Raw genomic sequence first — 26,496 nt, 5'->3', positions numbered from 1 at the left:
ACACAAATGTGATCTTGTTGTTTACTCATCATTAGATGATAATTGTGTAATTATAAATATTCAGTATGATAGTGAGTTAGTATTAAATGAATACATACCTAAGCTTCAAACAGTATATTTCATGCAAATTTTAAAACATTTGTGCAATGAAACTCATAGTCCTAAAGACTCAAAAAAGATAGATAGAACATTACAATAATTACATAGAATATTGGATTTTATGCTAAAAAAGTTTTAAGAGTAAATTATTAATTATTTTAGTTTATTTTAGTTTATTTTATAATTTTTATAACCAGAAGTATTTTTGTTTAAAATATATTTATATCACAAGAAAGAAATGTTATAATAGTTTATTGAAATGGAAAATAATATTGTTTATACTTTGTATTTAAAAGCTGTATATCTTTTACTGAAAACACTAATTTTTAATGTGATAAATGTTAGTTAAAATAATGAAAAGAAACGCTTAATGAAAGAAAATTCATAAATGTGATGAATATTTGTGATATTACATGTAATATTTATTTAATAAGAAAGAAATGTAATTAGGTTAATTTCCTGTGCTGTTAATATTTTTATACTTTGTATTTGAATGCGCTTTAACATTTGTTGAAAGCAATGTTTTTCAATTTGAATAATAAAAGTTCACAAATAAATTTGAGAAAAAATGTTATTTATTACACACTTATACAACTATTTAAATTATTACACATTTTTTTTTTCAATTAATAAAGATTACAAAAATCCTTTGCTGCGACCAAACTGGCTAATATTTATTTAAACAGCACAACGCGTTTCGACCGTGATTCCGGTCCTTCTCAAGTGCTTACAATAAATTAACGCTCGCAAACCACTTCATTAAACACCATGTGGCAGCAATGAGTCTGTGAACTAAAATATATAAAAAAAGAAAAGTAAAATAATAAATTAACAAACTAAAATGACGTACGAAGAGTAAACTCAGGAATAAATTAGCAACGCTTACATGTTTTGCGTGTCGAAGGTAATAAAAGATATGCGAGTCATATTAACAAACGTAAAACTCGATGGTGTGCTCACTGTAGGTGACAACGGACGACTGAGTGAGAAACAAGGCAGAGGTATCCGAAAGTGCTCACATTAAGTTTATTATTTTGTCATAAATAACAGGAAGGTTATCAGTGTCCTTTTGTAAATTAATAGTGTTATTGTTTTTCTTAATAAACACCATTTCGGCTATCTCTCTCTTTTTAAATTGTTTCTCACTATGTAGAACTTTGGGACTAGTCCAATTAAATTCGTGATTGCAAGAGGTCTTGTGTTTGCTGACCACAGAATGATTACTAGGATGCTTTTTAATATCAGCACGATGTTCTTTGATTCTAGTCACCAAATTTCTTTTGGTCTGTCCGATGTAACATGCGTCACAATTAAGACAATCGATCTCGTATACGATTTCCATACGTTTAGCGCTTTCGAGCCTATCTTTGCCTCTACTAATAATACGATTGAGTTTTTTAGGAACCGTATAGACCACGTCGAATCCCTTGTTCCTCAGAGCCTTGCTAATACTCTCGCTACAATGTAATTTCACTACTCACTGGCGAAGTTAAAGTATTTGATATTTTAATAAAGATTAATATAATAATTAATAGTAATGTAGACTCACATTATTAACTATTAAGCAATTGCTATTGCATAAATACATTAAAATATGTCGTCAGCAAGAATTGGATTTTTCAAATTTGTAAGTCCAGTAATAATAGTACAAATATCATCTATGTAAGAAATCAATGTCCATGAAATTTTGCATTTGACTATCTTGAACATTTTAAATCTTTGAATAGCTCGTTCAACGTGTACACGAGCTGCTGCAATTTTATTAGTATGTGCTACTTCATCTGCATTTAATTGAATGTTTTTTCCAAGTTTTGGTGGAATTATTAATTGCACATTATTTTCTAGACATTCCATTTCAATGTTAAAACCCTTATCCACCATGATTGCATCTCTTGTCGCATCCATTTTATCAATTATTTTGCTTTGATTAAAAATTGTTTTATCAGATGCTCGACCACCATAAGCTTCACTTAGAAAAGTTATTAGCCCAGAAGGTGCTACGCCTATTAATAATTTCACAGTTTCACATCCTTTGTAGTGTGAATATAATTTTAACCGACATTTCAAGCAAGTAGGTCTCTCTACTGGTATTTCTGTACAATCTAATACAATACGAGTTTGTTTGAAATTTTTAAAACACTTTGGCATACTTTTCATAATTTCTTCTTTTGAAGGCCAGTATATAACTTTCTTTAAAATAGTAGACAATAATTGAATCATGTAATAAACATTTTTTGCGCAGCTTTTTCTATTTAAACCAAACAGTACTGCTAAACAAGAAAAAGGCAAATTTAATCGAAGTTTGCATAAGCACAATACTATTCTATCCTGTACTGAATTTGAAAACTTGTTTGTGCAGTGTTTTTTTTCACATAGTATCACTGCTGCTGTTAAGCTGCTCAATAGACTATGATTTATTCCAGTAAATGTTATTAACTGATCATCATTTTTTATTAAAATTATTGAATTATTTTGTAATAAATCAGTACGAAGTTTAGGTTCAATTTCAGATAACATTTTTTGTTGCGCAACATCTGCATCTGCATTTTGTAAGCTAATTTCTTCTAATGCTGATGATTCCTCGGCGTTGAGAGTTCCATTTTCTTCATCAATACTAACACTTACACATGCAATTACTGCATCAATGTTTGATTTTCTATTTCCAGTAACTTTATAGCTATCTTCAGCGGTATTAATTATACTATCATTCTGCCCATTACAACTATCACACTTATTAATGAAATTTTTTATTAAATCAGATTCCTCTACTACGCTGCTTTGTTTATTTTTATTAAATATATGAGTCAGGGCAGTAAGGGTCAGACGCAGATCCTTGTGCGTAAATTCAATAGTCTGATTTATTGATCCTCTAGGTACATTAATCCGAACAATATCCGGACGTTTCGACTCTGATTCGAGCCATCTTCAACAGTAGCAAAAGTTTGTCACACATTTTTCGTGCCAAAGGCGCGAATTTTTAATCAGCTAACTCGCCTTTGGCACGAAAAATGTGTGACAAACTTTTGCTACTGCTGAAGATGGCTCGAATCAGAGCCGAAACGTCCGGATATTGTTCGGATTAATGTACCTAGAGGATCAATAAATCAGACTATTGAATTTACGCACAAGGATCTGCGTCTGACCCTTACTGCCCAGACTTCTCATTTATTTGAATCTCGAGGGTCCTTATATTAATTTATTTATTTTTATTAATTGGCTTATCTTGCTTTGTATTTTCCAAACTCTGGATTGATTGTACTTTTGAAAGAGTCCCTTCAGTTTTTTTTTTGCATTCCATTTGTATGGATTCTAAAAAAGATCTGTAAAAATTAAATTAATAATTATAATATGCATATACATAATGTATTACACGTCAAATGCTACAAATTATTATTTACCTGTTAACAATTTTATTATTTTTCTTTTTATTTAATATATTTGGAGAGAACACTTCCTTTCTTATAGTTAAATTCTGCGATGAAATAGCTCCCTTTTTCAATTTAATAATTTTGCTGGCTGATCCTAGAACAAATATTGTTCATATAAATAGTAGGTATACGTAATACATAATTTTTAATGTATTAATTAAAATTTAATTGCATATATTTAATTCGTATTTACCAATTGGATGATAATCTTCTTTAGTAAAATGCAGACTACATACAAACATGTGTTTTGTCACATTTTTGGTTATGTTGCACCTGCTTATCCATATTTTTTTAATTCTTCATTTTTCAGAAACTTGTAAAAAATTACGTTCCCTTTCAACTGCTTTTTGCAATTAATAATACTGCAGTAATCTCGCCTTTCTCTCTTTTTGGATGCCATCCCTTATGAAAAAGTAGTACTGGTTTTAATACTGGAAAAAGTATTGGTGAAAGTACTGGAGACCTAAGTACTCAAAGTACTACTAAATTCGACCATACTGACTTCGTCAGTACTCCTTCCCAGTACTCATCCAATACTCATTCAGTACTCCCTTCAGTACTTCCTCTAGTGTGTGTACTCCCTCCAGTACTCCCTCCAGTAATTTCTCCAGTACTCCCTCCAGTACTTTCTCCAGTACTCCCTCCAGTACTTTCTCCAGTGTACTCCCCCCAGTACTCCCCCCAGTACTCCCTCCAGTACTCCCCCCAGTACTCCCTCCAGTACTCCCACCAGTACTCCCTCCATTACTCCCACCAGTACTCCCTCCAGTACTCTTTTAGTACTTATCGAATACGTGGGATACTAACGTGTGGTACAGGCGCAGTACTTGCGCAGTACTATCCAAGTAGAACAAAAAGTCAAGATGATATCAAAATAACGTCATATTGATAGTTTAGTGTGTTAATTTAGTATTTTATTAATTTAGTATTTCCAAGATACGTTACGAAAAAGTAGTACTAGCAATCAGTACTCAGTACTGAGTGATCAGTACTCGTAGTATTGACAGTACCCAATCAGCAAAGAAATGTTTTTAAAAATATTTTTAAAAACATTTGGAAAACATTTTTGAAAACATTTTTAAAAATGTTAAAAATAATGGGTTAACAGACCTTTTTTTCAATGAAAAAATATTTATTTTAACATTTAAAAAAACATTTTTTTAATGTTTAAAAATGTTTATTTTAACGTCTAAGAAAAATGTTTTTTTGATGTTTAAAAAATATTTATTTTAACGTTTAAAAAGACATTTTTTTAGTGTTTAAAAACGTTTATTTTAACGTTTAAGAAAGTGTTTTTTTAATGTTAAAAAAACGTTTATTTTAACGTTTAAAAAGACATTTTTTTAATGTTAGAAAATGTTTATTTTAACGTTTGAGAAAATGTTTTTTTTATGTTACAAAAACATCTATTTTAACGTGTTCTAAAATGTTTTTTTAACGTTTGAAAAACGTTAATTTAAGATTTGAATAAATATTTCTTTCACATTTAAAAAGTTTTTTTTAAATATTTGAAAAACAACATCTTAAAAATTGTTTTTTTATATATTTATATTATTAGTTGTATAAAAATCTTAGTATTCGTATTAAAAGAACATTTTTCAAACGTAAGATGTTTTTCAAACATTTAAACAACCTTTCAAATGTGAAACAATTATTTTTAAAATCTAAAATAAACGTTTTATAAACGTTAAGAAACATTTTTTATTTATAAACTTAATTGTGTGCTCATTGATAGGCTTTAAAATAACAAAGTACTTTATTAAAATTGAAAAAATAAATGTTAAAATTTTATTTTTCTCATTATTTTATTTGAATATATTTCTATACAAATATCTATATATTATTTATATATAGATATTTATATATATATATTTTTCTTTTATATGTAATATATTTATCTTTATATATTTGTCACGCGTCACCTTTTATTATGGCATGCCGTTTTACTTTTTAATAGCATAAATAAAATTATACTCAATATAAAAGTTTCAAAAAATAATTGTCTTCAGAAAAATTGCGATTCTTATTAATAAATTAAAATTATGTCTAGACATAATTTTAATTTATCCAATTTTTATTTTCTTCTACAATTATTATTAAATTTTAACACAAATTTTAATTCATCCAATTTTTATTATGTCTAGACATAATAAAAATTGGACGAATTAAAATTATGTCTAGACATAATAAAAATTGGATGAATTAAAATTATGTCTTGACATAAAAATAATTCCGCATTTTTATTATGTGTACACATAATTTTAATTTATCCAATTTTTATTATGTCTAGACATAATAAAAATTAAATGAATTAAAATTATCTGTACACAAAAATAAAAACGAATTTTTATTATGTCTAGACATAATTAAAATTGAGAATTAAAATTATGTTATGACATAATTTTAAAACAACCTTGCTTCGAAACGCGGATCTAGCTCGCGGCTGGGCTGGGTTCGAAAGAGGTGCGGAGGAACGGACGCGAGGCGAGGTTTGGCAAAATGAAGTGTATCGTGGTTAGCAATAACGTAACAGAGTTTATTCTATAATGAACGGTCGCGATATTTACAACGGGTTGAGAATATAGTTTAACAGTCGCGGTATGCACAACGGTGCGATGAGCGCGGGACACCGAGTCAGGGCGCACGCGGTGCGCGCGAGAAGTACAGAGTGACAATGCTCGCGGGGTGGCACTAGCGGCCGGATGCACGTGTGTTGCGATCGTGACGGGCGATCGGCTCGTCGCGGGCGGCGCGAAGTAAAGCGCGGTGCGCACGGGCGCGGATACGGCGACGAGATCGCTGTAATTCGGCGCGTTAGGCGGCAGGATAATTCTGGCGCGAGTCCGGCCACCGAGAAGCACTCGGTGGAGGCAGAGTACGGGGCTCTACCCCCGAGGCAGGCTACAAGCGTCTAGAGATGGGGCGGTATCCAGTGAGAAGCGCTCGGTGGAGGCAGAGAAGCGCTCTGCCCCCGTTCGGATAACTCCGTGTGCAAGGAAGCCGGTCGTGTATCAAGAAGCGCTCGGTGAAGATAAGAGTATGCCAGAGGCTCTCTACCTTCGTTCTGACTAGCGGGTGCGTGGTGTAAGAAAGCTGGTCGTCTATCGAAAATCGCTCGGCGAAGACAGAGAGTGCCGGAGGCGCTCTACCTTCGTTTTGACTAGCGGGCGCGTTGTGGAAGAAAGCTGGTCGTCTATCGAGAATCGCTCGGCGAAGACAGAGAATGCCGGAGGCGCTCTACCCTCGTTCTGACTTGCTAGAGAGATGCGGGAATTCAGGATCGGTGCGGTCGGTCGGAACGTTGATCAGGAAATCGCATTTAGCGTTAAAAACGCTCGTCTTTTATACCCGTCGCGGCGGTGTTACGCAGTGGCGGGGGTAGCGACGGCGATCGCGAGCGCTGGGATGGTGCGGCGGAACGGTCGGAAAATACGGCGTCCCGACGCCGCGATCGCGTTCGGCGGTCTTCGGTCGCGGTCGGCACCGCTCGGCGCGTCGAGGCGGTTGTCGCGGCAAGTCCGTTCGCGGACTTCCTAATATTACATGCTAAGCGTTTAAAATACGGTGGGCACACGTGCCCGTTCCTCGCCCGGCGGATGGTCGGCCGGGCGGCATCGGCAAGACGTTAGGCCGGAACGATGCAGGTTTGAGGGTGAATCGTTACAATTTTAATACATCGAATGAAAATGATGTCTAAACACATATTTCTTTCAAATTCTGAATTAAAATTATGTCTAGACATAATAAAAATTGGATGAATTAAAATTATGTCTAGACATAATAAAAATTGGATGAATTAAAATTATGTCTGACATAAAAATAAATCCGCATTTTTATTATGTGTACACATAATTTTAATTCATCCAATTTTTATTATGTCTAGACATAATTTTAATTCGTCCAATTTTTATTATGTCTAGACATAATTTTAATTCAGCGAATTTTTATTATGTCATGACATAATTTTAATTCTGCCGCTAGGGAATTTTTAAATCGATTCTTATGAATCAAGCTTGAATTCGATGTCTAGGTATCCCAGGTTGCCGATGACGAAGTCCAGATAGTGCGCTTCATAGTTTTCGGTGTCCAGGTGTAATAATACGTTGAATTCGATGTCTACGTGTCCCAGGTTGCCGATGACGAGGTCCACATAGTGCGCTCCGTAGTTTTCGGTGTCTACGTGTATTAATACCTTGAATTCGATGTTCACGTGTCCCAGGTTGCCAATAACGGGGTCCAGATAGTGCGCTTCATAGTTTTCGGTGTCCAGGTGTAATCGTACGTTGAATTCGATGTCTAGGTGTCCCAGGTTGCCGATGACGAGGTCCACATAGTGCGCTTCATAGTTTTCGGTGTCCAGGTGTAATAATACGTTGAATTCGATGTCTAGGTGTCCCACGTTGCCGATGACGAGGTCCACATAGTGCGCTCCGTAGTTTTCGGTGTCTACGTGTATTAATACCTTGAATTCGATGTCCACGTGTCCCAGGTTGCCGATGACGAGGTCCAGATAGTGCGCTCCATAGTTTTCAGTGTCCAAGTGTAATAATACGTTGAATTTGATGTCTTATAGCCGTATTCATAGTCCTTCCTTGAGTAAGGATTCCTTGTTCCTCATTCTACACTTCATAAATTTTAAGGTTCCTTGATCGATCAAGGAAGGTTAATGAAATGTAGAATAACTAATAAGGAACAAGGAATCCTTATTCCTCAAGGAAGGAAGTAGGTATACTGTGTGCCTACGGCCCCGGGAGCTCCGAGGGGGGAGCGGGGCGGGGGGGACTTGAGTGGCGAGGGGGTGTTGGGGAAGGGGGTTTCGGCGAGCGCGTCGAGACATGTTGTTTATCAAATATTTGATAAACATTTGATAACAACATGTCCCGACGCGCTCGCCGAAACCCCCTTCCCCAACACCCCCTCGCCACTCAAGTCCCCCCCGCCCCGCTCCCCCCTCGGAGCACCGCGCTCGCTCCCGTTCCCCTCATTGATATTCTCTCTCGCTCCCGACCCCCGTTGTCTCTCCCCCGTTCGCGCGCGTCTTCTCGTTGGCGTTCTCTTTTCCTCGCGCGCGGTCTCTCTCGCTCCCGTCCCCGTTCGCGTTCTCTTTTCCTCGCGCGGTCTCTCTCGCTCCCGTCCCCCCGTTCGCGTTGTCTTTCTCTCGCGCGTGGTCTCTCTCTCGCTCCGCGTTTTTAATTTTTTGATAAAAAAAGAAAATACCTTAATCTTGACGAGGGGGGGCTCCATGGCCGCGGCCCTCCATTCGTCTCAACGCAGCCAGCATCGACTCCCGCGGATTTTGGCGGTCAGGGCGGTTGATAGGAGAAGGACCCGCGATATGCACAATTCGAGCCACGTTGAACACCAGCTCGTCCGCCAATCTTTCGTCCTCCGCTGTTGGACGATACGCGCGACCCTGCGCGAGGGCGTCGGTGTAAAAATAAGCCCTCCCGCGTCCGAGGAGCGCGCGGTGATCCACGTAAACTTCTACCCGCCCGCGTCCGATACCGAGTGGTCGAAGAGGTGGCTGACGCGGGGGTTCGGGAGCAGCGGGCCTCTCCCCCTGATCACTATCAGAGTCTTCGAAATCAATATTGTCAAATTCTACAATACCTCCCTGAATTTCGCTCTTTTCAATGTCTTTAGCGTCTTGCAGGGGAAGGCGCGGAGACATCACAAAAAATAACTCGTTAAAAAATCACACAAAAAAAATGTTCGGACGAAACACGTTTAAGCACGCTCACGGCCACGACGAGACTAAAAAAAATTCAACGATGGTTATAGTGGAGGCGGGTAACGTCGACGGGTCACATGCCGATAGTCCGATGCTTGCGCGCGTTGTAATTCGACACGAGTCGCAGCAAGACGTCGACCCACTTGTAATTTCCGTTGACAGTTTATGGTGTTTATGCAACGACGATAAGGGCTAGCGCCGTCGTTCGCGTTTTCTCTCGTTCACATCTCTTCGTTCGCGTTTTTTCTCCCTCGCGCGGATTTAACTTAATAATTATTATAATATAATAACTTAATAATTATTATTTAAAATGTTAATATTATGAAATATACTTAATATTAATAATAGTGAAGGAAGCGGAAAAAATAAATAATAAATGATATATAGAATTAAGCATAAAAATATTTATTTATAAAATTTTAAAAAATTTTTAGAATTACCACACTTCTACTTCTTCTTCTTCCCTCTCAAACTCGTCTTCGATTTCGTATAATCTTCGAAATCCATAGATGTCTATATCTCCCGAAATTTCCCAAATTTCGTCATCGTTGTCGCGAAGGAGTTCTCGCTCCCATCGTACCCAACGCTGGCGATGTATATTGATGAAACCTCGAATTTGGATTTCATCGAAATGTATCACATTTGGCTGAAAACAAATTATACAAAAAATTTTTTTAAAATGTTTTAAAAAAAGTTAAAATATATGAAAAAAAATTTAAAATGTATGAAAAAATGTTTATACACACCTGTACGTGAGGGATTCTCACCCTCACCATATTGAACAGTTCGATCTCGTACATCGGTTCGTTATCGACCCACACCCACTATAACGTTAACAGAATGGTTAATTTAATATATATTTAAATATACAGTTATGTGCATACAGTATTGTTGCATGCATGCATGCCGTCCGGTATGCTTTTCAAAAATGTTACGCCCAGGTCGATAGTGAGTCCATGATTTCTCTCAGACACTCATTCACACTCGCGCACTCACGAAAATAACGACTCGTTTATTAAAAGACCGCTCGCTGCACGCTTCAGCTTGGAGTTCGAAAAGCATACCGGGCGACACGCACGCAACGGTATTAGATATACATACCCCGATGGCAGGGTGAACGATTTCAATACAATCTTCGATTCTACGTCTACGAAATCTTTCCATTTTTTTCTTATATATTCTTTGCTCGCGAACGTTTTCACACTACTGACTGCAGAGGACTGACTTTAACTGACTGCAGAGGACTGAACTAGAGCTCAGAGAAAAGTAATTAAGATAAAATATATCTAGCATTACAATAGCAAGCAAGGATTCGTTGAAGCATCGGCACCACATAGGCGAGCGTCGCCGGAGCATCGCTTCATAGTGTACGATATACGATACTTTAAATTTCAAGTGGCTCGAGTGGAACGTCGCATATACGGCTCGAATGTAAATGCGTGTGAAGAAATTAAGACATGATTTATATTTAAAAAAATACATTTTTTTATTCTTCTTTTACATTTTTTTTTGTTCTTACGTACTACGGAAGCGCACTAAAAAATAAAGCTGCGAGCTCACAATCGACGAGTTGATGTTTATCGAAGGCATCGCTATCGCGTATTACATTTAACACTTGCGTAGGATCCGTTACAGTGGACGCGATTTTGGAGAATTGCGTGAACTTGACATCAACCGTCTCGACAATTCTACTCAATCGATGGAACATCGCGTCGATGCACAGATCAAGATCGAGCATACGGTGTAACGTCGATTCGGTCATCGTTAAGCGTACGTTTAAAGACTCGAGACGTACGAGTTTGACACCGTTAATCGTACAAATTCTCAACGTTAGCGGTCCAACGCTTATAAAATCACACGTATCTTTAGTGTATCGAAGGAAATTCTGAATGTTCCGCCGTTGTTCGTGGAATCCCTTCCACGTTTCGAGGGACAGTATCAATTCCGTTCCTCGATTATCTCCTACGGCGATCTCCACGTAACTCGGTGGACCCACGTTAACGCCAACTTCAAGGAATTTGTATCCCGTAGCCGTCAACGCGTATCGTCTGCTGAGTATACGAACCGCGCGACGCTCCAACGAAATGCTGTAGAAAAAATAAATGAGATTACTTTCAAAATAATAATACAATTTATAATTTGCAATTTTAAAAAATATAAAGCTTTATAATTTAAGAAAAAAAAACGAAAACTTACTTGTTACACTTGTTCTCGTACGATGGAGTTTTATCATCATCATCACCATCGTGAATCGATACGTAATAATTCATGCGTCTGCCACCGCTGCTGCTGCTGCTTCCTTCAGCGGAGCTGAACATTTTTTCTCTCGGTTATGGAGACGCGGACCGTTGATACAAGCGGTCGATGCAAGACTGATCGTCGTTGTAAAATTAATCGAATATACGCGGCAACTTTCAAAACTATGATGAAGGAGGGGGAAATTAATGTTTCTGGAACGCGCAATCAGCGCTCTGAAATTTAGGAGAGGGGACTAAGGTAGGATGTTTTTTTTTTATTAAGACGTATACCCCCTCTCCGCATGACGTCAACCGCGAAACATGTTCAGACATGTTCGTCCAAACCTGATACCCCCCCCCCCCCTCGAAGCTCTCGAGTTAGAATTCGTCACGTATACCTACTTATTCTTTAATTTTGTACACTATCGACTAATGGGGAAGGGAAATTAAACGTTGTAAAATTTACACATACATATAAAATTTATTTTTTAAAAAGATGACAATTCTCCCTGACGTTTCGACCACCAGTTAAATATTTTTAATACATTTTGCAATGCGCAATTCTTAACGTGTTTTCCACATCGCATAGTATCGGTAGCATCTAGAATATTTAAAGATTCGATATCTTCGTAATCCGCATCCAGAGTCTCGATGTTTAGGTTTTTTCTCGCTTTATTCTCAAGCAGATCCACCAGCCATTCTCGTTTCTGGCATCCCTTGACGTACACGAGAGTAGGCATTTCGTCGTCGTCGTCGTCGTCGTCGTCGTCGTTGTCCTCTTCCTCACCGAGCACTGCCGATGTAATTAAACGCTTCACCTTGCTGTACGACACGTTTCCGTCTTCCCATCGTAATCCATGGTGATTGCGAATCAACCAGGAAGCGCACGATTTGTCGGATTTTGTGAGGAGATTCCACGGCATGGGGCATGTAAAGATGTAATGCGCCAGAACGGTTCCGTTTCTCAGCACCGCCGCCTCCTTCACGACAAATTTCATCCCGACGACGAAACCTTGCAGGTCCACGAACGTTGGTGCGGACATGAAGAGATATCTCTCTCTCTTCGATGCGTGAATCGAGAGAAATGACGCGCGTTTCGCGACACTCTGATTTATATATCCTGCTCCCCTTTTTTCCCTCTCATAAATTTGTATCGAGAGTGAAAGAGAGAGAAAATTTTCGTCGACGTTGCCGCGAACACTCAGACTATTTTGCGCACTACGTTGGTCAACGGATTGTACTCGATCACGCGATCGTGTATGATGAGACAGTACGCGGAAGTATTCGGCGGTACGTTCTCCATGCAATCGAATTCTATTCTGACATCCACGGTGGCGTTTTTGACGGATTCGTTTTGTCGAGAGCAATCGATGATCACGAACGGGCCGTTGCGTAGAAAAGTCGAAACGGTGAGACTCGGCTCGAGATATTCGTATCCGTAATAGCCCTTGCAGAAACGCGCGTACATATCGTACAGAATCGCCCATCTGTGTTTACCAAAATTTAAATTCAAATCGTCATACGGATAGACTTCCGAGTTTAGGTAGAGTTTCACGTTGGTCAATTTGCAGTCGTCGAATCGGCTCGTGTCCGCGGATATGACGTTCTTCCGACCCGTCTGCAGAGCGAAGACGACGTATCGCGGTTTCTCAAGCTGAGTCGCGGTCTTAATGGCCCACGAGTGCTTGGTCGTATTCTGCAACAGGGGATACTCGTACAGATCCCACGAACGGAAACCCATACTTAGATATCGTCCGTTTTCCAAGGCGCGCAGCATCGACAGCTTGTTGATCTCGCTCAATACCACGTGAGGCATTCGCCATTGTATCTTGAGTATTTTGATAGTAGGCTCCAACGCGAGATTTCCCACCAGACAATTGTTATCGTTGCGCGATCGTATTATGACCAATTCGTGACGAGCGTTGATCACCACGCGTTTGTAATCCTCGCAAAATCCTAGTAACAGGTTGAGCGGTACGCAGAAATTGAAGTATCCATTCGCGTTATTCTGCGGCTCCCAGCCGGCGTTTCTCAGGATCACGCTTCTGTCGGACGATACCGTTACGTAGTTCTTGAGCGTGCTGGTTATTCCTACGTTTCTGCAGTGATCAATCTCCACGCCGTCGAGCTCGTATCGAATTTCATCGAACATGAACGCGACACAATTATTCCCCAATACCACGTTATCGGCTTGGCCGGCTGCTCTGGTCACCGTCAATGTTCCTTCGACGTAGAGAAAACTTTCGCACGGCAACGTATACAGATCCTGCTGTTGTATGGGTATTCGTATCTCGTCGCTATACTCGAACGTTGTGTTGGCGTACGGGTTGTACGTGTGAGTCTCGATCTTGACGATGCGATCGTCAAAGACCGGCTCGCCTCCGATGTTAAGAATTTCAGTCATCGTTCACAGTCAGCTTTCAGATGTTTCGTACCGCGAATCCCAGAGATTGTAAAAATTTAACGTTCGATGCGTTGAGCTTCTTTCTCGTCTCTTTTTTAACGCCACCGAATGTCGATTTGACGATATCGTCGATCGTCGCAGTCGTAAAGATATTCTTATCTGTCGCGTGCTCCGAGTCGTTCAACACGAGCATCTCACACGTCGCGCGTTATCGCTGTCGCCGTCGTACGTGTAATCTGACGGTGATCTCTTCTCCTCGAAAATCGAGCAATCGTCCGTCTTGATCCGTGACGCGTATCGTTAGATTCGAAACGCTTCGCGCGATGATCGGCAGGTAAATGATCTGCGCCGGCGTTTCCGATATCTTATATCCCGGTGGTACGCTCGGTGAAAATTCGTGTATCGTGTGAACACGTTTGCCGTTGCTGTACGCACCCGCGGTCACGTTACACTCCACGCGGATAATGTTTACGTTGATAATATTAATCGACGCGTCCGATTCGTACCACTGTCCCGGCTGCAATATACGCTTCGACGAGAATCCCAGCAGCGATCCAACGTTGTTCGGTTTGTTAAAGTTCACTCTAAAAGCGCACTTGATCTCGCTCTTCATCGTATTGTAATTTGCGCGGAGCACTATCGGGTATTCCGCGACCTCGTCTTCGTAGCCGTTCGCGCGACCGGTCGCCTCTCGGGCGATATTCGCGACCGACGTACGATCATCGTTGGAACGAATTACGCGTCGCGGGCGTTTCCGTGAAATTTCGCGTTTCAAAAACTCATGTATGGCTCGTATCTCGTACGATCCCTCGGGAATCGTAATTTCCGTGTCATCCTCGTCGAAATAAAATTTATTGTTCGAAGAATTCACGTTCGGAATCGTGTGATAAGTCTCGAAACACGTTAGACCGAGCTCGTAGTCACCGTCGCTCAGATCCACGGCGGGAAAATAGTGCTCCGCGAGGATGCTGCTCTTCCCGGTCAACGTGAACGTTATAGACATGTCGGCGGAAACCGTTAACGAATACTGAGTCACCACGGCGCACCGTCAGGCTTTAAATTAGCGTCGATCGTCCGGAGAAATTGCAAGCATAATTGTCCACAGATGCTCTGATCGTATCGCTGATAAGACGTGCAATTGTACTCAATCTTCGTCACGCTCGGTCCGAAATATCGCACCAATTCTTTCGGCGGTCGAAGATTGCCGAAACTGTCGAAATACATGACTCGATCTTCCCTCTTCGCGTACGCTACCCAATGAGTACCGGGACCCGCTGCGTCGTCCAAATTCACGATACCGCTCTCGTTTCGACGTACACCGCCAATCGGTAACGAATCACGCATGAAGACACCTCTGAAGAACGGTACGCGCATACGCCTTGCCAGTCGATTCAATTGTACGTTAGTCGTAATACCCGCGGGCATATTTAACGTCTTTTTGACGTTTTTTTTTTTATTTTCGACGCTACTCCTCGCCCGCGTTTGTGCGGGCCGAGATACAGCCCTCGTCCATATTTGTACGGAGCGAGATAAAGTCCGCGACCTTCCACGGCGCGATTGTGACGTTGCATCTCTTCCAGCTGACGCCGCGCGGCTTTGTTATCGTTCACGGCCTTTACGACTCCCGCCGCTCCGCCGGCCAGAGAACCGAGAACTCCCAACAACGGTAGAATCGGCAATACGCCGCCTCGTTTTACTGCAGGAAGTATCCGTTTTTTCGTCAGCCTTTTCCTCGTTTTCGTTTTTTTTCGTTTTCAAGCCCATTCCGAGCTTCGTCTTAGCCTTCATGGTCGCCCAGACGGCTGTAGCGGCAGCTCTCTCTCCGAGAGTCGAATCTCTCGCGGTAATGCGTTTTCGCGCTTCCGCAGCGAGTATCTCGTCCGCCGCGTGTCTCTCGGTGAGATCGCGGTTACGCGAATAGGCTATGTCGTGCTCGCGACACGCCGCGTCCAATGGATTAATACCTTGATCGCCTCTCACCAATCGTTCTTGTAAACGAGTTCCCGGGCCGCAAAATTGATAGCCGGGAATGTGTAATTCGAACGGAAGTGCGTTTATCGCGCGATTTAATAGGCCTCCACCAATTTTTTTCGTTGACATTCGCCGCAATTCTTTATCAATGGCGCGGGACCGTCGACGTGCGTTCGCTGCCACGGTTGATTGTAATGTTCGTAACAGCGACGATATGTCTGAACCTCCAAATCCGCCTTTATATGTTCCGGAAGCTTGTCCCACACGTAGTGAACGTGATCGCCGCACGTTTGCAGCAGAACGGCTTTCGGCACAAATTGCAGCTGTTCGGCGCTCAAGTCGCGAATATCGGAAGGTCTCGACAGTAGGACGAACATTTTTGCTACTGAGCCATTCGCGGTTCCGCTCGCCTATAAATAGGCGTTCGAGTCAGCCAGAAAGTCGACAGTGTGGAAAAAATGAGATTCGTGCGACAACCGTTGGCGATTCGCGTGACGAATTGCGACGACAGATCACGACCGATGGGAGGCAACGCGGAGAAGCGTAGGCACGGTACGCTGCTGCCGGCTACTATACGCGCGATCATTTGCGGCCCCTCGAGTTGCGGTAAAACCAACGTTCTGATTAGCTTGCTGGAAAGTCCGCACGGTGTACGTTTCGAAAACGTGTACGTGTACTCGAAATCGCTGCAACAGCCGAAATATCGATATCTGGAGAATTTATTGACATCGATCGACGAAATCGGCTACTTTACGTTCTCCAATAACAGTGACGTCATTCCACCGAGCGACGCGCGTCCAAACTCGATCTTCGTCTTCGATGACGTGGCATGCGATAAGCAAGACGCTGTGAGAGAGTATTTCTCAATGGGCAGGCACTCGAGCGTCGACTCCTTCTATCTCTGTCAGACGTACGCGAGAATACCTAAACATCTGATACGCGACAACGCGAATCTGCTGATCCTGTTCAAGCAGGACGGTACCAATTTGAAACACGTGTACAACGATCACGTGAATACCGACATGCCGTACGATGAATTTTGCTCGTTGTGTCACGAGTGTTGGCAACAAAAGTACGGATTCGCGGTGATAGACAAGGACAGCGCGCTTTCGAACGGCCGATACAGAAAAGGATTTAACGTGTTCGCGATACCGTAAAAGCGATCAGTCGTTGCCGATACCTCGTCGGAGGCGAAACGTTAGCGTTACAGAGAGAGAGAGATCGATACTCTGCTTTGTTTTCCCGCGATGGCTGCGATCGAAGGGAGCGAGAATATTCGCGAACGCGAGAAGATCGTGAAAGATATTGCGAAAACGAGTGATTCGATTCGCAAGAAACTTCGCGCTTTGAAGACCGGTAAGATCGAGAAGGGCATTGAGATGGATACGCACTTTAAACCTCTCATCGGGCCGCTGAAAAAGATCGTCGACAACTCGAGCTTGACCGCGGTGAAGAAGGAGGAGCCGGAAAGCGTCGCTGGCGGGGAGGAGGAGGAGGAGAATGCTACACCGAAGAGAGAAAAGAGGGAACGATTATACTCCTGGTTGGATCTGTCATCGACACCGCGTAAATCTAATCAATCGAAACGATCGAAAGTACTACCGGTAACTTCTACACCGATAACCTCTACACCGACGCGAACCGTGCAACATACAAGTCCCGAATTAGCGGCAAACGTGGATGTTCCCGAATTTCTCGAAAACGAGAATGTTTTCGAAACCACGGACGACTCGATCGGGACGACCGTTCAAAAGCAGTTGCAAACATCGGAGGGGCGAGAATTGTTTAGAGAAACGTTGGAAGATAATTTCGGTCCACTGAGCCGAGTGTATATCTCGTCTGTTTGGGCGCCGATCCAACGATAGACGACGTGTACGGCGTTTATCTCGACAAGAATGAAATGATGCTCGGTAATAAACGTTTTTACGTGGACAAAGCGGATAACATTCATATTGGCGACGTACGATACGCCGGTACACCCGGTATTTACGAGTTAATCTTCAAAAAAACACCCGATGATAATCTCTACACGGAGGACGATATGCAAAAGTACAGAAGCATACTGTTGGCGACGAGTGCTCATAAATACAAGCACGATCCTCGCGAGCGAGTAAAGGGTAACAGGGGATACAAGTATCTATGGGTAATCTCACCGTTGATATCGATCGAATCCAAGAAGAAAAAATCCGGAAAGGGATTATCCATGCCTCGCGCGATGACGCTAACCGACAATAAGATCGACTACGTGCACTGGGACGATCCCAACGAGCTGGTGGATCGTCTACGATTGCTCGACGCTTCGCGTCAAGCTGGCAACAATGCCCACGACAACGAGATCATGTCGATCATCGAGGAACTTCGCGAAGCCGGGCTTATTATAAATTAAACGGCGCGACAGCGATCCGTTCAATCAGCGTCGAAATGCCGATCAACAAATTTGGATTGTTCGAGCACAGCGGAGACGCGACAAACTCCATTTCGTACCATCGGTGGAGCGGATTAATGAGAAATTTCGTGCGCAATAACGCTCTGTGTCGCAGTGCCACGGACTTTGACGCAAGGTCGCGCAAGATTCGTCGCGTAGCGCAACCTGAGACTGACGGTGACGCGGTTAACAAACTATACGTGGATCGGTGCGTTAAAAGTTTGACAGATCAACGAAAAGAGTCAGACGAGAAGCTTACCTCGTTCGAGAAGGACGTGCGAGCGTTACAGACTGCGGTAAACGCGCTTCGGCGTACGAACATCGTTAGATTGGAAACGACTAATGAACGATGAAGAAACGGTTCAGCAGAAACGACTATCGAAAGGCGACGAGTGAAGAGAAGCAACGGTTAATTGACGACGGCGACAAACAGCAACGAACGATTCGAGAACGGTTGTCGGACGGCTGTCTAACGGTTCAAGAACGGTTGTCGGACGGTTATGGAACAATTCAAAAACAACTCAGAAACGATTACGAGCGATTCAGAAACAGCTGCGAACTACGCGGTGACAGGAAAGGCTACAAACGGCTAAAGAACGTCGACGACGACGACGACGACGACGATGAGTGACAAACAACGGTTAACTGACGACAACGACGAACAACAACGAACGATTCACGAATGGCTCAGAAGCGGTTACGAACTGTTGAGAAGCGGTTACGAACTGTTCAGAAACTGCTACGAACGATGCACTAGAAGCAGAAACGGCGACAACGAAACATGAGACAGTTAAAATCGATCGATGTGCGTAAAAGTATCGAGAAGCAACGACTCGTCGAAGAACTGCACGCTCCGGCGAGAAGAAATTTTCCCCGCAGACGCGTCATAGTACGAGGGTACGATGACCTGTGGCAGGCTGACATCGTTGAGATGCGTCCGTACTCACGTTTCAACGGAGGCTACCACTACATACTCACCGTCATCGATGTGTTGAGCAAGTACGCGTGGGCCGTGCCGCTCAAGGGTAAAGGCGGCAGCGAAACAGCCGACGCTATCGCCGAGATAATTCGACACAGCGGGAGGTGCCCCAGTAACCTACAAACCGATATGGGGAAGGAATTTTACAACACCGACGTGCAACGTCTCGTGAGAAAACACGACATCAATCATTATTCCACGTATTCGGTGTTGAAGGCGTCGGTCGTCGAGCGATTCAATCGTACGTTAAAGAACGACATGTGGAAGATGTTTACGCTCAACGGAAATTACAAGTGGGTCGACGCCTTGCCGCGACTCGTGTCGGATTACAACGCGCGCAAGCATCGAACCATCGGCATGCGGCCCGTCGACGTTACCCCCGCGATCGCCAAAAGACTCTTGGCTACCGTATACAGCGCGATAAAGATCGCGGGTCCGGCAAAATTCAAAGCGGGTGACTCGGTGCGCGTTAGCAAATACAAAACAATTTTCGAAAAGGGTTACACGCCGAATTGGACCACCGAGGTGTTTAAGATCGTTAAAGTGCAGCGTACCAATCCCGTAACCTATCTACTCGAGGACTATCGTGGAAAATCCGTCGCTGGAGCGTTCTACGAGCACGAGTTGCATCGCGCGACTTATCCGGACGTGTATCTCGTGGAGAAAGTACTGCGCAAGAGGGGCGACGAGGTTTACGTTAAATGGCTGGGATTCGATGGATCGCACAATTCATGGATACACAAGGACAATGTTATTTAATTCGTGCAAACTGTATTTTATTCTTAACATAAAAAATATGTAATATGTAATACATGTAAAGTGTTTGAAATATGAAATATAAAATACGTAAAAATATGAAATATACACATGTGCAATATCTTTATTAATATTCTTTCCAATACTGTAATATAATACTCACAATACGTTATACTACATTCATACATTCATACGTTATATGACATACTACTACTACTACTACATTATATATTACGTTACATACATATACTACTGCATACGTTATACTACTGCATACGTTATACTATTACATACATATACTACTGCATACGTTATACTATTACATACGTTATACTATTACATACATGTATACATACGTTACAAAGGTATTTTATAATGTCCCCACGGTAACGTATCGGTCGAATCGGGTATAATGTATCGCTTATCGTCGTATGGACTCAGAGCGATTTTTGTTTCGGACACGGTGTACACTTCGTGCTTTTTCGATCGTATACAGGACTGCGATCGGGTCATTTCAATTTCGTCTCGCAGACACCTCGTGTAATCGTCGAACGTTATAGTACGCGCTACGACGTTGTTCTTGACACCTTTCGCTTTTTTACAATCTTTTTTACCATCCACCCTCAACGCGTACATCTTCGCCCTGAGTCCGACGAATTCGGTCATGATCGCGCCGTTATTCTCGTCCTTCATCAAGCCCGGAACTTTTTTATTGGCGAGTGGGATACCGTACGCGTTATCTACCGCGTAATCGCTAGTGTCGAACCTGACTATATCATCTTTCATGTTCTCATACACATCGTCGCATTCGATGTGATAAATCAGACTGTCAGTATCGGTGTACGTGACTTTACACTTGTCGCCATACAGGGGAGACATGTACTCGTGATGAAATTCGTACAAGCAGATTTTCGATACGTCGAGAATGCACATGCCGACGTAAATAGGTTTATCGAATTTAACTTCAAGTTTTCGCAGTTCAACGGCTATCAGATTTTCCGAAAAGATGCTTCGACTATGAAAATTTGGTCGCGCGATCATTGCCTCCGCGCCGTATCTACCCTCCCACTTTGTTAATAATTTTACATCGACGTGATTGCGAACGTTCTCCATCGTTTTCCCGAAAACCGCGTTATTCATCAATTTATATAAATTTTTCTCGAACTCATTTTTGGCCAGTGTTCTAAATTTTGTATTGAGTTCGATGTAAGTGCGGAGCCACGCAGATTGAGCGAATTGCAATACGCGATGTATTTTTGTGACGCGAAGGCCGTGGTGCGTGCACTGCTGTAGGTTGCGGTAGTGTATGACGTAACGCTTCTTATCGTACAGCGTGGCGAGAAGTTTTTCCTGCTGTTTGCCGGGCGGTTTATCGCGCGTCGGACAGAACGGTAGGTCGGCGTGCGCGTCGTGTTTATTCTCCGGATACTCGAGATCGACTTCGAGAATATAACCCGTGGGCGAATCCAAAGCGATCGCGCTAAAGTTGAAATTCGAAACGTCTTCGACCCATTGAAAATCTGCGTAGGGCAGTGGCTGACACATCGCCCAACCGTACAAGTTGTTTACATCGAAGTACATCAAGTACGAAGACGGTTTCGATGAATCGTAATATTGCATGTACTTGTTGTTGGCCCGCGCGTATCTGTTTGAACATTGACTCAGACCACCGCGTATACCGCGTTCGATGAACAAGACCATGTCAATGTCGGTGAGCAGTTCGAAATTGATACACGTATGTTTCAACATGGCGTCCCACGTGAAACCTGGCAAAGTGTAGTAGTACGCTGGATCGAGTCCATAACTCGCGATACAGCTGTCGCGTAAATTTTCAAACACGTCGGCCAACAGCAAGACATCGGTTTTGAGGTATAGATCGCTGTATTCGCCCAGAGTTCGAACGGAGAATCGCTGCCATACGTTCGCGGCGTGCGCGTAATCGCTCTCGGATACGGTGTCACCGGTCAAGGAACTGTAAAATGAATCGCGCGGCGGTAAACACGTGTCCTCCAACTTTTCGATGCTGTCCACGTATTCGTATGGAAAGACACCTTTTCGCGTCAAAAGATCAAAGTCCTCGGTCGATAATTGTGAAAATTGAGAACGTACAGTTTTTAACTTATCTTTGCATAGAAAAGATGCTAATTTATCGAGGCTGCTACTCAAAAATTTATACGAATCGATGAATCTTAATTTTATGTCGCTTCGCGAATCTGATCTGTCGGCTGTATCTTTCACGTGCTTCGTGAATGAGATGTACTTTTCTTTTGTTATCGGTAGTACATCGACCGAGCCTTCGAACGCGGCAGCTATCTCCGTGATAATGAAATGCGCGTCGTAGCCCGATAAATTGTGGAAAATTACGGGGATGTAATGCGAATCTTTATAATTCAGATTGCAGTTCGAATGTGCGGGACCTCTATATCGACCGGTCAAGTGGCAATGATCGCGTACTCGCACGTCGTCTGGCGCGAACGGTTTTTCGCAAATGTGACATTGCGCCGCGCTGCGAAATATCTCCCACTCGTCTCGCGTTAGATCTACCATGCGAACATTCTCGGACAAGATAGCCTTTACGCGATGCGCCAATCCTTTCAGTTCCTCGGCGAACCACGCGACGCAATCCTTATCGCGGCGAAATCGATACGCAGATAACGAGTCGTCGTACGAGCACCGCACGTAGTATTTTATACTACATACCCGATGATGTTGAAACCTGAACGTGGGCGTTGTCGGATCCGCTTCCGTCTTCTCAAGGGTACATTCCAGGTCGGCGTACACGACATATGGAAGCCGCTCTTTCCTGCTGTGATTCTTGAAACTCAGCCACTTGTCGTCCTCGCTCGGTAGTCGGATTGCGCAGTTGTTTATCTTCTGACAGTCGACGGTGTGCGCTTCCAATTTCTCGCTCGTGTAGAAATAGTGCAAACATCTGCAAAAAACAAATATTGTAAATTATTAAATAAAATATTTTATAATTTTATTAAAAAGGAGTATAAGTACTCACCGATCGCAAAAGTATTTCCGACCACGGTGCGTGCTCAATTGCGAGCTCACGAGGCGGGATAGATTCTTGATCCACGCGAAATGTCCAACGTTGTCGTCTCGCGGGTCCTGCACGTACAGCAAATTTACATGCTTTTCTCTCTTCAGGTCGGTAAGTCGTATCGGGAGAACGTTCGGCGTCTTCTCCCCCTCGACAGTATATACGTTGATCGACACGTCGTTGAATCGTTCGAAGTTTTTAATTTGACTCAACGTCACTGGAAACTCAATGTCTCGTAAATTCAGCACTGTTGTATAATGAGGATACGAAGATTCCCGTTCCGAATGTCTTTCGGCTGGATGTAGAGCAGCCACCACCGACCACGCGAAGCATGCATTGTCCATAGATTGCACGTTGATCACCGCTCCCTTCAATTTAATTTGTTGCGGTAATTTGATGTAACATCCCGCGCGCAAAGGATTGTACTTGTTCACGTTCACTGTCAAATTGAGTATACGCGATAACGCCCACCCGCTGTCGCGTTCCTGAAACTCTTCGAGTTTCGCTAATGTGGGCTCGATAACGTGTAGCTTGTACCACTCGCGCAGATCGGACCGATCGGACGAACGAAAGAGTTCGCAGTTTCTCGTGCTGATACTTTTGTTCGCACGTTTGTCACCCGTCACAAACTCACCGTTGAACACAGTGTTTATCTTTACACTTGCGTGTCTTTGCATGACGTTCCGCACATGATCGAGCACGATGACTTCAGCATCTTCGAGAAATTTTTGCGGTTCGATGTAATTTGTATTTATCACTGCACCGGTCAATACACGGCTTTCGAACGCGGCATCGATCTCTCGCCAGACGAGTCTTTCCACGTTTTCGTTACCGCTACTACTGCCCGCCGCGTACTCACCACCGATATGTACGAACCGTCTCTGTAATAGAGTCTTCGCACCTTCGAGTCGCGCGATTCTTGCCACTAAAGATTGTCTGTGTCCCGGATTGTTTGTTTCGCGGATTGAGAGCCGCGGACGTTTGGAACGACAGTCTTCTTCGAGCTGCTCGATAAACTCCTCGCATCGCTGTGCCCATGCAAAATATTCGCCAAGGTAGCGATTTGGTCGGATCGTTCCAACAGGTCGCGTTCCGTTTCATCGGGATGTTCCATGTTTTTTTTTAGATCACGTCACATTCTTCGATGGAGCACTTGCACGTGACTCGATCACACGCTGGACAACGTCGACAGAAATATAGAATGGAATAATGTTTAAGCATAAGATTATAAAGACTGAAGAATGGGGACATCAAAGTGCCAATCATTAAAATCATTAAGTTCACGGTCAAGAGCTCTTTGAATCGATGTATGATTAGGACCTATTATCTTATTAAAGATACGTAAAATTGATCTCTGTATGTTCATGTTTTTCATCACCGCCAATTCGACGCACTTCCCAATGTCTGTGCGAATTTGAATGAGCATAGTATCAGTGAGCATGAGCATATCAGTAATAACTTTATTCGCCCAATAGCGATACTCCTGATACTCCGAATCAAAGTCAGGTTTAGAGTAAAAATCATAAAAATAAGAATTATCACGAGCTTCACGAGCTTCACGTTCTTTTGCCTCGTCCCGCAGCCGCCGATACAATTTCCGTCTCACGTTATCCGAATCCCATTCATAAGGATAATTAATATAGTCGATAGCGACTCTTTGTTTAACGCTGCGTCGATCAGTTCCGCGTATACCTAGTTCGCGATCGCGAAGAAACTGCACCGGTGATGTCACATCCGTCAATTTCACTCCTCGATCTTCTTCACGCAGAACATTGGCGACATCGTTTATTAAATCATCGTCAGATTTCTCTTCTTCACTTGACCATTCCATGTTGCGCACGTTATATATAATGTTTCACACGCGATAATGTTTTTTTTATCACTTCGTGCAAGTTGGGCACATGTCGCATGGATATATTTGGAACAATAGAGTATTACGACAATCTGTGCATAATTGAACGTTCATTATCTCGTACGGTTCGGTTACATGCTCTCGACGTTTACTTATGTGCTCACCTGTGTCTGGTGAAGCAAGCATACACGTATAACACAGTTTATCCGAACCGTATATATAATAAAAATAAATTGCGCAACACTTCGTACGTCCATCTAACGCTAGAAATTCGGGACGTGGCACTAATTTATTGACGACTTCTCTCCGGTTATCGTCTTCATCGCTGTTGTAAGTGCTGTCCGGTGACAATGGACGATCCTCTTCGGATGAATCCGCATCCATTATTGCCTCGAAATTATTGTCCATCTCCATTTTTGTTCACAGTTTTTGAAAAAATGTTTTTTTTATAACGCCCACTTGACACAAAAAAACTTCAGCCCCCGAGTATGAACTTTTAAGAGCCGCGATAATGTTTTCTTTTCTTATCGTGTGCAAATCGGGCACATATTACATGGGAATAATATATACAATGCTGCACGACATCTTGAACAATACCGGCCATGCATCGTTCCGCGTAACGCAACGAAGTGTCTTAGGCGAGCGTACATACCCTCCCTAAGGTCCCATAGAGCAATCATGCACGAAAACATAGTGCAAGTGCACCACCCGTTGAAAAATAAAAATATATTACACAATGTCTTGTACGTAATTAGCGCAGCGATTTCCCAATGCAGCACTATTCTATCGATGACTTCATTATGATCGTTGTCTTCATCACTGAAATAATCACTGTCGTCCGCGCGATCTTCGTCTGCATTCATATCGAAATTATTGTCCATCTACATTTTTTTTGTTCATTGTTACAAAAAAATGTTTTCTTTATACCGCCCACTTGACACAAAAAACCTTCCCCTCGAACATGAACGTTCGCGTTGCGAAAGATAGCTGAAGACTGATCCGCAAGATGTGGATCCATAATCATCCTGGCGACAATGGATGCTATGCGTTTGTATAATTGTCGTTAGACATATTTTGTTTATACATTCCAGCAGCCGGACATCGGCGCTCGCTTTTTGTAATATGCCGCGCCATAACCGAATACCGCCCGCGACGGTTAAATCGTAATCGGCAGCGGCTCTTCCTAGAAAAACATGAAAAGGACTCCGCAACGGTTAAATCGTCGCCGGTGGCAAATTTTATCAATTGTTTACCTCGGCTATTTATCTTTAAACCGTCGTCGGACCATCGACGCTCGCTTTTGTAGTGTGAGACACCGTAACCGAATGGCGACTCGCATGTTCTACAAGGGTGAGATCATTGCAGAGACAAGTGTCTAACTCGCTATTTTGTTTATATTCGCCGATAAAATTCCAGCAGCCGAACGGCGCCCGTTAGTAATACCCCGCGCCGAAAACGCGAATCCCCCCCCCCGCGGCCCCCCCCGCCCTAGAACGCGGACCCCTCCCCCCCCCCCCCCCTCGGCGGTACCCCTCGCCCTAGAACGCTGACACCTACCCCCCCCCCGG

The 26,496-nt window shown here is 42.9% G+C and overlaps 4 protein-coding genes across 4 annotated transcripts; all 4 read right to left on the bottom strand.

The window, feature by feature from the left end:
• Positions 1–1,686: 1,686 nt before the first annotated feature.
• LOC139785754 (uncharacterized) lies at positions 1,687–2,616 on the bottom strand. Its single transcript, XM_071724937.1, has one exon. It carries the CDS (start codon positions 2,614–2,616, stop codon positions 1,687–1,689), a length of 930 nt encoding a protein of 309 aa, XP_071581038.1.
• An 8,004-nt stretch (positions 2,617–10,620) lies between these two features.
• On the bottom strand, positions 10,621–11,576 carry LOC139785753 (uncharacterized). The gene is made up of 2 exons (XM_071724935.1): positions 11,476–11,576; positions 10,621–11,420 (listed from the first exon to the last, which is right to left on the bottom strand). Exons 1-2 carry the CDS (start codon positions 11,574–11,576, stop codon positions 10,781–10,783), a joined length of 741 nt encoding a protein of 246 aa, XP_071581036.1. The 3' UTR covers positions 10,621–10,780.
• A 1,120-nt stretch (positions 11,577–12,696) lies between these two features.
• On the bottom strand, positions 12,697–13,899 carry LOC139785752 (uncharacterized). Its single transcript, XM_071724934.1, has 3 exons — positions 13,799–13,899; positions 13,429–13,735; positions 12,697–13,323 (listed from the first exon to the last, which is right to left on the bottom strand). The coding sequence occupies exons 1-3, from the start codon at positions 13,897–13,899 to the stop codon at positions 12,697–12,699; spliced, it is 1,035 nt and encodes a 344-aa protein (XP_071581035.1).
• A 6,237-nt stretch (positions 13,900–20,136) lies between these two features.
• On the bottom strand, positions 20,137–23,080 carry LOC139785756 (uncharacterized). Its single transcript, XM_071724939.1, has 2 exons — positions 23,038–23,080; positions 20,137–22,962 (listed from the first exon to the last, which is right to left on the bottom strand). Exon 2 carries the CDS (start codon positions 22,575–22,577, stop codon positions 20,388–20,390), a length of 2,190 nt encoding a protein of 729 aa, XP_071581040.1. The 5' UTR covers positions 22,578–22,962; positions 23,038–23,080; the 3' UTR covers positions 20,137–20,387.
• Positions 23,081–26,496: the final 3,416 nt, after the last annotated feature.

This window comes from Temnothorax nylanderi, unplaced genomic scaffold, assembly GCF_030848795.1.
Source record: "Temnothorax nylanderi isolate EJ_2023f unplaced genomic scaffold, tnyl_v1.0 TNYL_tig0876_pilon, whole genome shotgun sequence".
In the NCBI taxonomy this organism is placed as follows: domain Eukaryota; kingdom Metazoa; phylum Arthropoda; class Insecta; order Hymenoptera; family Formicidae; genus Temnothorax; species Temnothorax nylanderi.
The sequence above is the reverse complement of the archived record's forward strand: the minus strand, read 5'-3'. Positions and strand labels throughout refer to the sequence as shown.

Excerpts from the sequence above, each read along its gene's own strand:
- LOC139785752 (XM_071724934.1), bottom strand. The coding sequence starts at position 13,899 with ATGACTGAAATTCTTAACATCGGAGGCGAGCCGGTCTTTGACGATCGC. Across the intron at positions 13,736-13,798 it reads TACGCCAACACAACGTTCGA|TTTTCTCTACGTCGAAGGAA; the intron begins GTATAGCGACGA and ends GCCGTGCGAAAG. Across the intron at positions 13,324-13,428 it reads TTTGCGAGGATTACAAACGC|ATACAATGGCGAATGCCTCA; the intron begins GTGGTGATCAAC and ends AAAATACTCAAG.
- LOC139785754 (XM_071724937.1), bottom strand. The coding sequence starts at position 2,616 with ATGTTATCTGAAATTGAACCTAAACTTCGTACTGATTTATTACAAAAT.
- LOC139785756 (XM_071724939.1), bottom strand. The coding sequence starts at position 22,577 with ATGGTAGATCTAACGCGAGACGAGTGGGAGATATTTCGCAGCGCGGCG.
- LOC139785753 (XM_071724935.1), bottom strand. The coding sequence starts at position 11,576 with ATGTTCAGCTCCGCTGAAGGAAGCAGCAGCAGCAGCGGTGGCAGACGC. Across the intron at positions 11,421-11,475 it reads GATGATGATAAAACTCCATC|CTTTATATTTTTTAAAATTG; the intron begins GTACGAGAACAA and ends TAAATTATAAAG.